Source organism: Talpa europaea, assembly GCF_964194135.1.
Source record: "Talpa europaea genome assembly, chromosome: 5".
In the NCBI taxonomy this organism is placed as follows: domain Eukaryota; kingdom Metazoa; phylum Chordata; class Mammalia; order Eulipotyphla; family Talpidae; genus Talpa; species Talpa europaea.
Genome location: NC_140071.1, coordinates 2,891,832 through 2,910,203, shown reverse-complemented (window position 1 = coordinate 2,910,203; position 18,372 = coordinate 2,891,832). Strand labels below are relative to the sequence as shown.

General features: G+C 45.6%; 1 protein-coding gene across 1 annotated transcript in view; it reads left to right on the top strand.

The window, feature by feature from the left end:
• SEMA5A (semaphorin 5A) overlaps window positions 1–18,372 on the top strand; it is a gene marked incomplete at both ends in the record, with an annotated part of 211,126 nt that overhangs the window by 46,413 nt on the left and 146,341 nt on the right. The window contains one exon of the mRNA XM_084233709.1: window positions 9,487–9,532. Within this exon, the coding sequence (XP_084089835.1) occupies window positions 9,487–9,532 (46 nt within the window). The remainder of the gene's footprint in view (window positions 1–9,486; window positions 9,533–18,372) is intronic.

The window sequence follows — 18,372 nt, the reverse complement described above, 5'->3', positions numbered from 1 at the left end:
TCAGGCATTTTCATTTGAGAAAATGTAGGAAATACAGTAGCACATAAAGAAAAAACAGTTATTTCAGAAATAATCAAAGTTAACCTTTCCAGTTATTCCCTTGTATTGTCTGACTTCTGTTTGCTTGTGCTCTTGGAATAATATTTTATGAACGGCCTGTAAATGAATGTCTTTGTCACAAAACCTACTTCAAGCAGTTTTCGGGATATTGAAAAAAGGAAGAATTCCAACATGAAAGAATATGTTATGGTTGGGAGCTTTTTGTATAGATAATTGTAAAAGTAATGATAGTAATAATAGTGCACAAAGTTGATACAAGCAGACGTTTCACCGCAGATAGACTCTTAAGAGCAGATGTGAGAGAGGGTGATTACATTTTTATTCTCCAAATGAATCGGTTAGTCGTTAGAGTTTCAGGTTCACTGTAAGGATGACAAGTGCTTCCATCGAATCTCTCTGATCTGTATTCTGTGCTGAATTCAAATTTTATTCCAAATGGCAGCCAACTCAGTTCGCACACAACACGGCATTTGACAATCACGGTGCCTAGGAATTATTTTTATTTTTTTGAAGTGTCATAAAGTCACCCAGTAGGAATGAAAAAAGAATTTGCCAGTTTCTGTTTGTTTCTTTGCCTTACACCTCTTTTCTTCATGCGCCCTGATTTCAGGCTACCATATTCTTCTCTAAAAACCTTCAGTGTGCTAGAAACATCTCAATGAAGCGTGTGGTCTTGCAAGTGGAGATAGTCTGGAAGAACACACACCTTACACAAGCTCTTACACAGATACCTGTGAATGCTGGTGCCAACCGCCTGCCAGAGATGAAGGTGGTGGCACTGTAGCCATCATTATAAAAGCAGTGACAGTAACAAGAGTTTACAAAGTTGATACCAGTGTAAGTTTTCCAGCACAGAGTGTGGTAGCAGCAGATGCTGAAGACAAATATAAACATTTATGTCCTTGAACCTTTTTCATTTTAGTTCTATTAAAATTACATCACAAAGTGGGAACAGGAAGAACTATCCAGAGGAAAGGTGATGGGGTGCTGGAGTCTCCCTGCAGATCTCACCCAAATGTGAGCCCGAAGCCGCAGCTCATGAACCCCTTGGCTGACTTCCTGTCCGTGGATGTGTCCACGTAGGGCGAGGTATTTCCCTGCACACACGTCTGCATGACCTGTGGTGTAGACATGCGGTCAGCAGGTTGGATGCTAAAAGCGGATACTAAATCCCGAGTGCTTCCAAGGCAGGCTTTGTCTTCCCAGCACAACAAACTTCTCTGGAATCATCAGAGCCTGCTATTTTGAACCATTGTTTTGTCCGTGGTTTGAATCGACAACACTGAAGAAGGATAGATTAATTGCTTTGAAGATGCCGGGGATGGATTTGCGCTAAGTGTTCTGCGCATATATTTGAAAGTTCACCAAGAACACGCAGCAGACTTGAATTAGAACGAGTTCCTGCTTTCAAGATGATTTGCCCTGGTTCTAAACAAAGGAAGCTGGATTTTACATTTCCATGAAAGCCATTCTTTAAAATTGACCTATACCATTCCTTTTCTCCTGGTGGTGATAATTCCTAGTTTTAGTTTAAAGTTTTACCTTAGAATTAATCTGTTGGAAGCAATATGTAATTAAGTGCATAAATGCGGATTATTATGAGATCAACCATTTTGCTTCCAGGAGCCACAACTCCTTTCTGTTTCCAAAGGATATATTTTAATGTAGTTTATGCAATTAAGGGTAACTGATGCTGAGTGGCATCCAAGAAACCAGCGACCCCCCATCGTGCACAGAAATCCCTGGTAATGATGATGTTCAGGGTGTGTTGAGGTTGGTTGTGGCTTAGGAAATGCAGCGTGTGCCTGGAAGAAGGTGGCTCTTTTCCTTGGTGTGTTCCTTGTTTTCATTGTTGCCCCCCCCCAACCCTGTGCGTTAAGAACTTAGACTTCGGAATTTAAATATTTTCTCTTCTCCATGCTTTTTCTTCCCGAGCTGGTGCAGGTTCCTAGCTGTGTGTTTTAAGGTTGTCTCTGCCTATGGTCCTCTCTCTACCTACTCTCTCCTTTCTTCCAGGAGGCCTCTCCAGTAATAAACCTCATCTGTGTGAAAAGCCCACTTTTTGCTGTTACCTTTTCTCTCGTAGCTCTAACAATGACGAACTGGGACCGTCATTGAAAATTTAGCCTCCTCTACCCTCTACTCCCCACTCTGCTGAGTCAGTGGACAGGACAGTAGTTCAGAAGCATGTGCCCCTCGCAGAAAGGTGACCTGCAGGTGCCCTTTTGAGAAAGACTTCTTCTAACCTCTGTGTTCCTTTTGCTATTGTAAAAAAAGTGTCGTTCATCTTTGCACTTTCTTCCCGCATCAAACTGGGGAACAGATAAGCCTAGGAGCAAAGCTATTGATTTAGTTACAAACATATATAGCCTTCTCTGCTCCCCAGCTCCATGAATGAGCCAAGCATGGGTTGTTCTGCAGCTGACCCACCTCTTTATTTGGAGGGGACGTGTGCTCTGACTTTGGCGTGTCGGCCTCACCTGGCGTCTCTCAGAATCATCAGTTTGCCTAGTTATTCCTTCATAATTTTTTATTCATCAGATATTTATGGAGCCCCCTTTCTGCCAGGAGGTATCTTAGGCATTGGGGAGGCAAGGATGGGGAAAAGCTTCTACCTAAGTCTGCTGAAGACTTCAGGGCCCAGTGTGAGGTTGGCAAGTGAAGGTCCCTGAGCTGGTCTTCTGCTTTGTAAATAAGTTTTCTTGGAACACAGCCACATGTGTGCATATTATTTGCACGCTACTTGTGGCTGCTTCCCAGCTTGGGCTGTAGAGAAGAACAGCTGCAATAGAGACCACAGCTGCCAAGTCGTTGCTTTCTGGCCCTCAAAGTCAAGGCCGGTGACTCCTGGCCTACGGGTGTGATCAGGACACAGCAGTTAAGTTTTCCAGGGACCTGCAGCCGGCAGCCTGGAAACCCCATGAATAAAGGACTGTCGGTGCCGAGCGAGGCTCTTCCTTTGGGCCCTTGGAGGCGCAGTGAAGTCTGGCAAGTCGCCGAGTCTTCCCCAGGGCGAGGCTCAGGAGAGTTCAGCTTGCCAGGGCTGGTGTTGGTGACGAGAGGAGAAGCAGTGGGGGGTAAGCTGGAGTGTGGCAGGGCCACATTTTGGAGGGACTTGAACACGAGCCCCTATACCAGCGACTCCAAGGCCATCCAGGATGGGAGCTGCTCGAAAGGCCAGTCAGGAAGGTGATGTCCATGCCTTCTCGGTCACCTGAGTTAGACTTTCTGGAAGTCATGCTGGGAACGTGGGTTCAGTCAAGCTCCTGCCCACCTGCTGGCCCATGGGCCTGAGAACCACCTTGATGGCATTAGGAGCCTGGGGCTTTTCTGTATCTGCACATTTACAGCTCAGGTTTGCATTAGGAAGACGCTTCCTCACTGCTGTACACAGAATGGCTGGAGTCGGGGAATGCAAGGAGGGCCAGCGGGTTGGGCAGGGTCAGTGGCAGCAGAGGGAGCCCAGCGTGGGCAGTGATAGTGGAGGTGGAGGTGAGAGGCAGCTCAGAGCTGGGGCCTCAGTACAGTGGGTGACTGAGGGCGAAGGTCACAGGGAGATCTGGGGGTGAGATTCCAGAGTGTGGCCAGATGCGACAGCGTAGCTGGCGCCTTTGGGGAATGAGCTGTAAATCTTGATTATTGGCAGATACATGGACACTGTGTCAGGTTCTACTCACGCTGATGATAACTCAGAGAAACAGTTGTCTATGGAGATAATTTGAGGGGTGAATGATCACAGGCAAGCATAGGTTAAAGGAATCATAGGAGAATTCAGGTTTTTTTTTTTTCCAAATGAAAAATGTTCTCTATTAACTGAAAAATGGAAAGGGACAGATCAAATACCCAGTGGACCTGCAAATGCAGAAGTTGTGAGTTAAATTTAGAGCAATAAGTCATCATCTGAAATCCTCAAAGCACTTATAAGAATATTGATTAATAGCTTTGCCCCCAAATATGCTTATTGGGAAAGGTTTTTTGGATTTTATATCTTTGAAATTTGCTAACAGCATTGTTCTTAATTATGGCAAGACTCTAAAATCCATCTTTGCTTCCCACTCTGCTTGCTAAATAACAAGAGACCACTCTCTATTCTATGCCTTTCAATCTTCATCTTTAAATGCACAAAGTGCTATTAAAATAGTTTGGTCTTGGTGTTGATCTATTCTTTGAGACTTATTGCTAAGATCAAGACTTTAATGGGTTTGAAATAAGCTTTTGGAGCTCAGGAATGACATAGGCCAATAGGATTACTGGACACGTAGGTTACAGCAACAATAATAAATACAGAATTATTCAAGATTTTTCATAGCCCAAAGTATGTTATTTAGCATTTTTGAAGATGGTGGGAAAAATTCTGATGGAGGTGGTTGTCCATAACATGACTGTATCATATGTTCATTATAGTATTTAAAAATATATTAAAAAAAACCTTAGCATTGAAAATCTGATTTAAATGCAATCCAACTAATTAAACATAGCGTTATATTTAGGATAGTCTGGTACTTTAAAAGTTTCATTAAACTCCCCCAAATTTGTGGAAAAGTACATGAAAGATACTTTGCAGTGGTTATAATTACCAAGGAAATAAAGACTCCTCTAATTTGTTTAGCGTTAACCAGCATAATGAAAATCTCAGGAACAGCCATTATAGACAGGTTGGCCAACTATATGAGTTTGTTACATGATGTAAATTAAATCTACATATCCTCTAAAATTATTGATACAATTTCTGTATTAAATATCTGTATTTAGTTAATTAAAATATTTTTCATGGAAATACTCTGTTCTTTAAAGGATATAGTTACTGTCTTTCCTTTAGTTTCAAAGTCACAGTCTTGTCATTTCATCTCCAGTTCTACCAATTCCACTGACAATTTTTGCATCGTGTAGGATGTCACTATTTTAAGCTCTGTACCAGCTGGATATCGACAACAATTAGCGTAGAATTGTGCAGTCAAGAGAAATCTTTGCGCAGACGAAGCTGGCACAGGTATAGGTGAGACTCTTTTCCGTGGATGCCAGCTCTCAGATTTACCCGAGTGGTGGCAGCTTATGGAGCGATGTGTTTTGTCTTTTGAATGCTTCATCAGCCACCAAGGTCTAAACTTCCATTAAGCACTGAAACATAAGTTTTTGTCACTATTGTTGAAAACATATTTTACAGATTTACTTGCTGCCTCGGCTTTCTCTTCATACAAAGCGCATGTCTGTCTTTGTTATTCGGTCTCTGCTCCTCTCTTATATGCCAGCCTCTAACCTACATGTTCAAGAAGAACTTGGAATTTTTTTCTTTGATTTTATAGCCATATTCATCAGAGACCAATTGAGTTATTCTAAGAGAATGTCATTTTAAAACACTTGTGTCTTTCATAATTAATGGAGGTCAGAGTTAAGTTTTATAGTGTCTCTAGATAAAACGAGTCGTTTAGTTAATATGCTCGTGGTGGCCTACCTTCTCCTTTAATGCCACCTGCATTTTATTGCTTTAACACAAAGACGCCAATGAACTTTGTCCATTAAGACCCACACTGCTCCCTCAGAGTGGCTTAGTGACTTACCACTCAGGTACCGCCAGGGGTGTGAGGAGACGCAGCGATGACTCCTACAGCCAACAGGAACTACGCTCGGGTGAAGGGAGAGAAAACTCACTCAGATGACCAGCGGGGCAGGAAGAATGGGTGTCCAGTTTATTGGCCAGCCCCTGCCTATGTAAGGCGATCAGGATGATCGCCTCTTGGATCTCTGTGGCCTCCTAGACCTGACTTCTAAAACTAATGCAGTGTGGCCTTTGACTATGCAATGACAAATTTTGTTCCAAGACATTTTGGAGAAAAAGTAGGCCCTTGGTGGTGGGTGTGTTGCAGCTGCATCCCGCTGAAGGGTGTGACCCGTATCTGCAAGTCACACATGACGTTGTAGCCAGTGTTACCTCAATAAGTAAATGGATGAACAAATAAATAAAGGACTGAATGAAGCAGGCTGCACCAAGGGAGGGAAAACTCACCCTTTCATTTTCTATAGCCAAAAAAATAGGGTAGCCTTTACAGCATGGTAAACACTCGCTGTTTGCCTCGTGTCCCTGTAGTGAGAGGGGTAAGTGGAAATTCAGCTCCCTCGCTGTACGACTGATACACTGTAGAATCTAATCTCTTGGCCTCGGCCACACTGCGTTCTTGCCTGAAGAATGGCAGCATCCCACTACTCCCTGTTTACGTCTAGGGGTGTAATGAAGATTAATGAGGCCACTTAAATGCTTTGGGTTGTTCAAAGGATTGGATCTATTAGAGAAACTGACCCCGTATGCAGCATTTAGTCTTCCTGCTGCCTGGGAGCCGCTAGCATCGCTCCTTCATGCCGGGAAGGTGGTAGCCATTGCTGGGACCAAACACACGCCTCCCTGCCCTGCGCTCTCACGATCGCAAGATGAAGTGCTTGCCTGGGCTCCGGTGCCCTGGGGAGCAGCCCCTCGCAGGGAGCCATAGATCTTACTTTACTGTGCTAGTGGCCCAACATCTGGGAATACCCATTTTTCATTCCCTTTAGAAGATTTTCTTTCTTTTTATAACCTCTAGCTTTGTAGGTCATTGACCTGAGCGGTGATGGATGGGGCTGTCTCGGGAGATTTCAGGTCCCTCGCTGGCTGTGTTGGGTTGAAGGTGCCAGAGCTGGACTTGCAATTGTGCTTGGCACCAAGTGGTTGGAGGAAAGAGTCCTGAGACTAGTGGAGGCCAAACTTGTTTTTTTGGTTCTTAGGTCCCAGGGAGGTGATTGGGAATTCCACCAATATTTCTTCCGTCGTGGTTGAAAATCATGATAGATAACGTGAATCCTGACATGTGTAATAGTGCACATTTTTAAGATGGAAAGACCCAGCAAGGCATTAAATGGACTGCTTGGTTTTGTGTAGACCACAGTCTTTTATTAATCAGAAATTTGAAAGCACTTACCAACTCCTTGTCTACAGAATTAGACAAATAAACAGCAATAAAAATGTAACCGAACTATCTATGCAAAAGCAGACCTTAAATAAATAATGAGGCTATGTAAGATTATAGATAGTTCTGATAATTCCCATTTCAAAAATTTCAAGTCAGTTTAACTAATTGACTTTATGATTAACAACTATGATATAGAAGTACTAATTGAATACATTTTTCTGATAAAAATTATTTTACTTCCTGTATATGTTTTTATTTAAGGTGATTTTGAAATAGGGTCTCAGCTGCAAAAAATAACATTACTTGACTAGTATTTGTCAGGATCTGTTGAATCAGCCATGGTAACAACTCTCACCAGAGGACCACGCGTCCATCCAGCTCTGCTGGGTCATGTCATGTATCTAAAAAGGATCATAATCGCTTACGAATTTGTGTTATTTAAGTAAACTGACAGATTGTAGTTTAGCTTTCATTTTTTATTTTTTTTAATTTAAAAAATTTTTTTTAAGATTTATTTTATTTATACAAGAGCCGGGGTATAGGCAAGATGTGCGGGAGGGTGAGAGGATTCAGAGAGGGGAGCAGAACAGGCAGCTGACAAAATACACTGCTGAGGGGAGCAGCGGGCAAGACAGGAGAGGTCTGCGCTCCATGTGGCTTGCTCTGAGGCTGGCGGGGATTGAACCCGCACTGCAGAGGCTGCGGACAGCTTCACAGCGCTGCGCTTAGCTGCCTGCGCCACCAGGGAGGACCCTAGCTTTCATTTTTTAAATGAAAAAACTTGGCCACTCTTAAAAGAAGGATGGGCAGGCAGTTTCAGGAAGAATTCAATGAAAATAAAAGCAAGAAAAGAGGTGTTATTTAATCATCCCACCCAGGAGGATTATGATGTTCTCCTAATGGGGAGTCATATGTCACAGTCAGATCCTGGTCCCATAAGCAAGAGTCGATTACCTAGACTCGGAAGCTTGTCATAGTGGCTCTAAAACTTGACTTGTCTCAAAATGATTTGTGAAGGTATTTGTGAATGAACAATGAAGTTAAGAAATAATTTTACCAGGGAACTCTTACTGTGTGTGTCTGTGTCTGGCTGTGGGTCTGCTTGTGTGCTTGGTGCTGGTGAAATTGTCTGGGGACTCTGAAGGCTGACCAGTGATGCCATGCAGCACGGTGAGACCACAGACGCCAAAGGTGGTCTTATTTCTCCTCCTAGGACTCTCTCTGACTCCTAATGAACTTAGATAGATCACACTGCAACCCTTAATTTTTGGAAGAGACCTCATTAATAAATGGAGGGCTCTATTCTCTCTAATGACACAGTAGGTCTAGAATTCTTGGATTCTGTGATTTTCTTTTAGATCAAAAAATTGAGGATGAGTTAAAAGAATCACCAACTTATATTTTCTAACCCAGAAAAGATAGCCAAGGGAAGAGTCCAGATCTTGTTTTGGACCTTCTCTGTACTAGGCCATCGAGCATCAGAGAACATTGTTGTTCTCTTAGTGCCATGGAAATAACATAGGACCAGTGCATTGATACCAATGCCCTCATCTTCCTAGAGACCCCTCCTCATGATCCTGGGGTCTTAGGGTTTGCTTTGCATTCTGTGCCCATCTCTCTGCTATTGTTTTCACCTAGGTGATGAGCCCGTCTGTCCAGCCTTGGGGTACTGCCCCTAACACACCACCTTCTCATGTTCAGGAAGGTGAGGTGGTGTTGTGACTGGAATTAGAGGCCAAAGCATCACTCATGAGGACAATTCATAGTTTCTAAAAGCTATAGTTTTGAGTGCAAACCTCCCATGACCCACATCTATGTTGTATGTTTGCCCTGCTCTGCTGATCTCGATCACATACTTAGCGGTTCTTCCCATTCATTGTTAAATTGATGCTTTTCTTGTCTCTGATTTCCTTCTTCACACTTGGGCAGCCAGGGCTGACCCTTTCCAAGCCGCAATGGCAGGGCAAGTTCAAACTTCTATATTTACTACACACTGGATGCAACCAACACTCTAGATCATCTTTATACTCCACCACCACAGAATTCAAAACCTGCACATGCTTGAATTATAGAACAGGTGAATGCTGCAGGCGATCTCTAAGCAGCAAGACCTGTGAAGAATAGTTTAATAAAGGCTGAGTGAGACTCAGTTCCAGAATCTCATGCCTACGTCCTTTTGTTGTTTCCAGGTAGATCAAGAGAACCATTAGTTTAGATTTACCTTAGTCTCTCTGTCTCTGTCACCCACACATACTCCCAAGCACCCTGTGCCTAAAGCTCTCACAAGCTCAGCTGAGTGTCTGTTGATGTACTGAATGCCTCCTTGAACTCTGAGGCCCAAGGAAAACTGGGCTACATACATTCCTAGCAGGAGGATCCATTGGGAGCCAAAATTCATGATTTTTTTCAGACTTGTTCTCATAATCTTTGTGAGTGTAGATTTTTGCATCTATTAAGAGTAAAACCACTCTCTTTTTGTATTTTGTAGAAACTACCTCTTCAGGTTGCAGCTCGAGGACTTGTCTCTGATCCAGGTAGGTGCAATTTATTTTTCTCAAGCTTTCATTTTCCATCCCAATTAGCTCCCTGTTCCAGGGGATGAAGACAGACGCATGGAAAGGCCTTAATCAAGGCGGGCAGGGACGCTTCCCTCCGCGGGTCAGCAGCAGGGCTCTGCCTGCCCTGTGTGATGCGAGTCGCCGCCAGGTTGAATTCCCAATTAGTTCTTTGTCCCTCCTGGCAGCCCCTCTTCCTTCTCGGGTGCCATCCTCATCCGATGGCAGAGTGTTCGGAGGATGTTGCCCCGTGTTTGGATGTCCCTTCACGGGTTAGAATAATTGTTGATTTGTTGAATGCATTCCGTTATCACATTCTTGTCAAAAGCATTCCCCGTAGCAAAGGAGCTTTGGTTTTCTTGATCATTTATAATTAAAAAGATATAAATATGGGGGTTAAAACTCACATATTCCAAAAAATGACAGGTGCTACATGGCAGTGCCCTTACTTCTGTTCTTATAGTTGGGGAGGGCCTGAGATCTTTGTGCATGATCAAGTATTTGCCTTAGGGGGAGACATGGCTCCCGAAACCACTTTTGTCACCCGCCGCCACCAACCTGTCTTCAGGAAAGCGTGAGAGGCAGGGTTTTGGGGGAGAAGGGGACGCTCAAGGGCCAGGCCCTCCTTGCCTTGGCTTCTGGACTCCCGGCTGAGCGAGCTAGAGTCCTTGGTTTGTGTGTCATTTGCAAAACATTTGTCTCCCAGTTTTAATATCACCCTCTGCATTAGGGCTCTGAACGATTGGAGAGGAGTGTATGGTGTTTTCTTCACTTTATAACACTGGTGTGTAGAAACATCTAGGAGGTGTTGGGAGCTTGGGCTTGATCTTAAGTCTATTTGTATTGAGCAGAGACAATATCAGTCGCTCCCACAAGCCACGCTTCTGTGGATAAAAAGCAAGGACTTTAAAGGCTGCTCGACCTGGATTGGCGGTCTAACCCCTGGCTCCTAGCCCCGTGGGGCTTCTGGTCTGGGAAATGTCGTGGAATCCGGTCACCCCACACTGCCACTGTTACGTTCAACAAGGCTCGCCCAAAAGATGGACGTAGTGATTGATGTTCCTGGGCATTCATACAGGGGAAGTCATATTGCTAATTGTTTTGTTTCTTAAAGGTGATGACAATAAAGAATCAATTGTCATCCTCATGTCTTCTTCACTGAGCAGTGAACTGTCTTGAAACTGCCATTTACTATATCATAGAAATCTTTAAATGATTTGATGGGTGGCTAAAGCTGAATGCATTGAAAAGAGATCAAAATGATCAGCCATTTAAGTGAAATACATTTTCCAAGTCTGGCTTTAAATCGTCTGTAAAGAAATTGTTTGTCTCTCAACGGGGGGAGGGGGGAACCTATCTGATGCTCATTTTGATTTTCATGGTATAGCTGATGTTCCATATTATGTGTTATGGGGTGCTGGATGTATACTGGGGTGTGTTTATATATTGGGGTGTGTGCAGACATGTGCTGGCAGGTGGTAGTCCCTATTCCTAGCTTCTTGCTCTCTTGGCTGGGAGGTTCGAGAGGCTTTGTCTTCCTAGCAGCAGTGAACACCTAGTACGTGCTGCTTATTTCCAAATATAATTCTTCACAGAAAGGAGCCAAACTTTCTTAGAGAAGCAGCTGATTCTGGGGCTGGAGAAGGAAAAGTTCCTGATAAGCTTGGAAGATGTTGTTTTAGAAATTAACAAAATTTTAAAGGAATAGGAGAATATGTGAATGAGATCTGGAGCCAACTTGAAGTGAACTTGCTGAAGAAATCTGGGTAAATTTGGTTATCAAAGTAAAAAAGTGAAAGTATCAGATTCTAATACATTGCGCAAACTCAAGAATCCATGAGTAAATACTAACATTAAAAATAAATGGATGAATACACAATCAAGGAAGACGGAGTGTTCTGCCTTACTGTAAAATTCCAAACACTAAACATTGAAGGGATATTTTATTTACAAAGTTACCGTTTGGCAACCATCGCACTAAAGATTGATTCAGGCAAAAATAATCAATAGATGCTAAAATTCGGGGATGTGAGTTTGATGATGATCAAAATACTTATATCATCACAAGGTGTTTTCTAACAGATTTATTAATGACGAGAGGGAAACCTGTTACTCCACAGAAAAAAACCCAGCCAGCTCCACCGTGACCTACGAGTTGAAGACACCTCACCAGTAATGGGACACAGTGTGCGGCAGTAACGCTTCCTGATCTGAGGACTCGGGACACGGTCGATATTCCCACCACAAGTTTGCACCAGTTTCATCCCCAGGGACCATCACACAAGCAAGAAAAGGAGGACGGTCTACAAAGGCCTGGCTTCTCCTCCTCAGGAATGAAGGGCATAGAAATTAATGAAAGGTGTAAAAAGAACCAAGAGCGGCCACAATGGGGAGAAACAGGACAATCGCCTGAAGCGCCTGATCCAGATTGCACCTGGGAACAGAACAAACCATCCATGCTGTGCTGGGCTCTTTGGAGCCAGTGGACACATTTCAATGTGTGTGGACAAGGAACGGGATGTGTGGATGTGACTCTCCGCTCCGTCCCGCCCAAGCACCTGCTGCTCTGCGTTGTTCTGTGCCTCCCTCTCCCCCACATTCTCCTCCTGCCTCACCATAGTTTCAAGCTCGGCGGTGAGAAAGCAGGTGATGTTCCTCTTCCCCCTTCCACTTGGGGATCATCTCAGCATCCTAGGGGCCTCGTGGAGCCCTCCCCGTCAGTGAGTCCCGAGTCCAAATTGCAACTTGCCGTGGAGCGGCCGGCAGTGTCCAGCCATAGCAGGTGTGGGAAGAACACCCCTGAGTGCACCTTGTCCTGTCCCCTCCCCAGGTCAAAGGGCATCCCGCTGCGGTGGCTGCGGCTTCTGTTGTTGAGTGAGAGGAGAAGCGGGGGTCCCGGCTCTCATCCTGCCTGCGGAGCGGTGCAGGGAGGGTGGGGGAGCTGCAGGGCTGACACATGCACCCCGCGCCCTGCCCTTCAAACACGGTCACGTCTGGGCTCATCCAGGGAACCGCCCTGGAACCTGTGATGGGAAAAAGGGGGCTTTTGTGGGGTGGCTTCCGGATGAGCAGTCTCCGGATGACCAGGCTGCCCCTGAGCCTGCTGCTGACAGGGGCTTGGCATTGGCTTCTGCAGAGCCCCCATAGGGCGTCTCTTTTCATTTGCCTCCCTTGAAAATTCGGGGCACCCTCTGAGGATTCTAAGGCTCGTGCAGCAATGGAGACCCATCGCACCGTAGCAGATGTCCTCTGTGTGAGGCCCATCTTTTGGCTTCATCCGAATTTTCCCATATCAACAGGAAGAGAAGCTGGCTTGGAAATCTCGTTGTTTCGAAACTGGCATACCTTCAGCAGATGCCCAAGACTTGCTTTTATTTTAAGGAAATAAAGCCTGTTTCTCATCAATGATTGTAGAGAATCAATTATTAATGTGATCTCATTTATGAAGCATCTCCCCGGCGGCTCTGATGTGGCCCTGGCAGCTCTGGGCAGCAGCCCTGGCCTGCAGGAGGCGGTGACCCCGGCCAGCGAGGGCCGCCCCCACTTCCCATCACGGGGACTGACGGCTCTCTGGCCTCGCTTTTCTTCTTGCTTTGATCACAGCGGTTATTTTACAAGAACAAAGCTTTCAGAAAGAGAGAAAAATGCAACTGGCCTCAGGACTAATTGACAGCACTTGCCCTTCTTGCGCCTGACCGCCCTCGACCGAGGTGGACACTGGCTGAGGAGCACCCTGAGGACACAGGGCCCGCCGCTCACTTAACCTCCTCGCCTTTCTAACCTTCCTTTGGGAAATAACTCAAAGCCCATTTCTACTATGTTGTGTGGTTGCCGAGGGAGAGGAATTTGCAGCCCGTTCTCACTCACAGCTGCCGAAATAAGCAGAAAAATTGAAATCCGGGCTCAGGTTGCCAGCGGCCTGTGTACCGTGTCCAGACTGAACGCGCTCAGTCTCGATGGCCCGGTCAGTCCTGGCAGAGGGAATTCTCCCAAAAGTTAAGGTAGACGTTAACCTTGCTTGGGAGTTGAACTTCAACCCCAGTCAGTTCCTTCATCAGTGCTTCTTGAGTGTCCCCCAGGGACACCGGCCGTCACCACTGGCAGGGGAGGTGGCCCCGGCCCCGGCGGGTAGACATCAGGACATGCCCTACGCCATACACTGGCCTCTCCTGCCTTTGAAGGTAATGGCATCAAGGCTGAGAACCTTGAACTGGGTCGTCACTGCCTCAGCTCCCGCCTGTTTGGTGAAGCCCCTTTGGCAGCAAGTGATGAGAACGTTGCTTGACTCTTCGACTCTACAGGATCTCTGATGTGCTGGGGGAATTTTCCTGCTTAGATTTTTCTCGTCTATTTTACCAAACACACATGTGAATCCTTAGTGATGGTTTCCACAGAAGCTTCTGGGAGTCTTGAGTTTAAATTGCTTTTGATTATTAATATGAAATTAAATTTAAAAATTAATTGAGTCAATTTATAATACCAATACCCTCTCTAATGGGTCATAGAATATGGTATAACTACCCTCTGTTGAGATTCTTCTATATAATTTAAAGAATGATGTATTAATTAATAATTAAGAATAACTTCAGATTTAGAATAACTGAACAGATAACTGTTCAGAGTCACACGATTAATTGTGAATATCAAGTTCTGTATTTCTGTTGGATGTGAAATCTCAAAAGTCATGGTTCTTTTTTGCCATTCACTTTTGATATGTTCTTAAAATAACATTGTCGCAGAAATAGACGGTCTCTAAGAGGTGCCTTTACTAAAACCTTTCCAGGAATCCATATACTATCACTTACAGACCATAGCTGCTTTGGGGGGGATGCGGCTGTGCCTGTCTGTGTGTGTCTGGCCAGCCTGTGATCACAGTAACTAAATTCCACTGCGCACACATACCCTTGTCCTGTCCTTGCGGTCCGTGGCACCCACATGAGCAGGTAGACGAATGGTACTAGAAACTGCCTAGGCTGCAAAGTCTAAAATCGTTACTTCTGACCCTTTAGGGGAAAGTTGATGACCTGTTAAGGGGCTTGTACATGGTAAGTTCGCAGCGGGTGTTCCTTGGATAGATGAGTGAGCACTCTCGGGTGGACTGAATTCTTTGTGTTTTAAATTTTTCACGCATTGGGTCGATATATTTACTCTCGGTCCCTGTACAATAATTTCATGGTCTCCCGTCGTCTGTGACCTGTGGGTTGAGATCATAAGTTAGTGTAATGATTTAGTCCTTATGTCCCCCTCCCTTCGTGCAAACCCCCAGTCAAGATCTGTTTTACCTACCCATTTATTCCAACACATTTGCTTTCCTTTTCTCATAACTTTCTGGAGGATTTAGTGTTGCTTATGTACATTTTATATGGCTGAGCAAATACGATCTTACAGTTTCACAGAGCATTTGTCAAGGTGAGCTAACTGCTATTAACGAACACCCCACGCTCCCCACGGCTAGGCGCACACACAAAGGCCACATTGCTCACTTGCCCGACAGTTCAGTGGAGACGCTGGGGCTCCGTTCTATGCTGCCCTCCAGAACCCAGAATGTTCTACTTTGTGGGGTCTCCATCTCCACCCAGAAGAGTGAAGGACCACACCGACATCTCCGTGGTCCTGCCAGGAGGGCACCCTCCCTTGCCCCAGTTCCAGCGGTCACGATGTGGTCACATGGTCTCAACCAACGTCAGGGGGGCTGGGCGTGCAGTTGGTCAGCTCACCTGGGAAGAAGCAGACAGCTCTGACCTTCGGCATTGGTGGGATTTGCATTTTCTGCTAGACAGTGCTAGAAAAGCAAGACTGGCCCCGGATGCAAGTAACTGTCTTCTCCAGCCTCTCACCTCTGCTGTTCTGGCCATTTTAATTTTCCTCTACACACAAACAGATTTATTCACGCTGCAAACATTTCTGTAAATAACAAAGCGGGGCTACTTTGAACAAACCACTTAACCTCTTTGGACCTCAATTTTCTCCATGGTGCGTTTGGAGAGGAGAGTCAGAAAGCAGACCGGATTATACCCGCAATCCCTTGCAGCACTAAAGATCTTCATGTGCTCCACCCTCCCACTCACTCTTCTGTCATTGCCGACGTGATCCTACATCCTCCTTTTCCAAGGAAAAACTTTCCCGTTTTGGGAAACTTGGCATCATGCTCATCTGAGGCCACTGTTACCCCCTCATCTGCCAGCGCCTACTGCCCCTCCAGCCGTGCTCAGCCCTTCCCAGGCGTCCACTCCTCCTTGTTGTCTCAGCAGCACTAAGCTTAGGGATTACTTTCAGTATTTCATAGATGAGGGGTTGGAGTTGCTGAAGCTGGGGGACTTAGGGGATTTAACCAAGATCACCGGCTGGTATGTGAGCCCGCGGGAGCCGGGGGCGGGGCATGTGGGGGGCTCAGAGAACATTCTCGTAGTCACCACCCTGTGTCCTGTGTCACCCTGTTTCACTGTACGCGCTGGTGCTGGCTGCCATGTACCACCGGCGACCGGCTTGCAGGGAACATGAGTGTTAATTTATATTATAATTAGTACCCGAGTTTTAGCTCAGCTTCCTGGAAGCCTGAGACAGGGACCCAGCTGCTTGCGCTTTCTGGAAGGCATGCTCGAGGCAGGTGGGGGTGAGGCCAGCGCAGCGAAAGGAGCAGGCTGGGATTTACTTGAGGCTGGAGTCAAGCATCAGCCTGACCCCAAGGGACGTGTGGAGCACCCTAGGGAGCCCAGCTGGTGCCCTCCGAGGCAAAGGGCATGATGATTTATACCAACTCCCTCTTGTCCATTAGCTGTTAGCTACAGAGTTTTGAGTTTGGAGAGTATTTGATATAATCTCCTGACGAGGTGTCTGTCGTCAGCGAGGAGGCGTTCTCCAGTGGACGGAGCAGCTGGGAGCCTGCAGCAGGCGCCGGGACACCAGAGGAGGGTGTCGTGGGGAGCGCCCTGGTCGCGCCCACTGCCTGTGCATTCTAGTCTTGATGATCTGGAGCCTGAGTGAGCAGTGTCTCCACCACCCAAAGAAGTGAAGTGTTTTATTGTCTTCGAAAAAAAAAAAATAGACGTGACACATGCTTTAGCATCAAATGCTCCCTGCTGTGCTGTGCGTGCCTAAGTGTGTCACGGGTGCCTTATGCGTGTCTGAATTGATGCCTCCCTTGCAGCCTCAGAGGCAACGTTGAAGATTAGAATAGAAATTTTTCTTCATCATGTGTATCATTTAGTTTCATGAAACAGAGACCAGAAGTTTCTCTGAGTCCCAGCCAACACCCTCTGAGACTGACAGGCTGCTGGATGAACGGAGCGGCCCATGGCACTTATCTCAAATGCATGGTGCTTCTGTTTCAGAAGCGCCCGATCCTGACAACTCCCGGGCATGCTCGGCATTCTCTGTCCTGCGTTATCGTCCCAATTTGTGTGCCTCTCCCCGAGGACTGTCACAAATAAATAGGCCCCTGTACCAGGAACACCCTTTGTTTCAAATGTAAGTAATGGAGCTCTTATGTGCTGGGAGATTGTGTATTCTAGAAGCTGACACCTCCCAGTTCCCTCGGGGCCAAGGGAAATGAGCAGCAAATGAGAGATAAATGAAAAATTGTGAGTCACATTGGCCTGCCACTCTCCAGATTGAATGGACTGAACCCCTTGATTTTGTGGTTCTCTACCAGATAAGCCATTGGTCATTCTTTGCTTACTTCGCGAGTGTGATGGAGTTGCATGGAGCACTGCGGGGTAAAGCCGGGCGGGAGACAGAGGGAGGCTCTGTCTTTCCCTCTTCCTTTCCCTGTTTTCTCACGGTTGACCTTTTAGATAGTGCAGCTGTTTCTTCCTCATTACGCCACAATATTTATTTTTCTTACTTTAATATATATTTTACATCATTCTTCCTTTTTGTTCAATGCATGCTTTCTCCTCTCTGGTGCAGTCCCTGTAAAGTCCCCCCCACCAGGTCACCCGTGCGCCATCGCCACAGTCCCTTGAGCTCTTCCTGGCCTTGTTTTGATCCCTCCCCTCCTGCTCCTCTGCAGGATGTCTCTGATTTATAGTTGCCTGTTAATTTTGTTTTTTAATTTATTATACTTTTTTTCATGATCCCTTATTTGGTTCCCCTACATTCCTGCTACAAGTGAAATCATCGTTTTTTTTCTGGCTTAGAAGCCAGAAGGTCAGAATATTTAAGCTGTTTTATCAGTTCTCACAGACTTGGGGACTCTTCCGCCTCCTACAAAAGAGAGGACATATCTGCTCTGGTTTTATATGGATCGATTGTAGAGTGTAGACCTTTGAGCTCCCTCGAAGCTTCTGCTGTTGTTTACATGTTTTCCTGAAGGCACAGAGGCAAGATGCCCACCTGGAAGGGCCCTTTAGAAGTAGTCTCCTTAGTTAAAAACAAAAGTTGTTATGAATGTATATGACATTGTGTTAATATGTTCAGTCCAAAGACCTCATAAAGTTTTTTGCCAAAAAACTTGTAATCGTAATTTGAATAAAGAGCCATTGAAATCCCAAGTAGTCTGAAAGCATAGCATTTGTTTCTGGTTGAGTAATGTGGCTAGAATCCAGACACTTATCTTCTCTGCACCAAAAACAACACTCACATGGCCACAAAGGCATGGAAGAGGACTGTCTATGAATCTTAGACATGAGCCATATGTGGACCCTAAATTGAAAGAGTGTTTGAAGGCTAGGAATCATCCTTAATCTGGAAAGCTGGGAAGACAGGAAGACAAAGGAATGAGAACCCAAAACGAGAAGGTCAAAGCCAGTTAACAAACCACAACCTATTCAGATGGAACAGGGCTTGCCCGAGCATGGGGATATTAACGAAATTCCAAA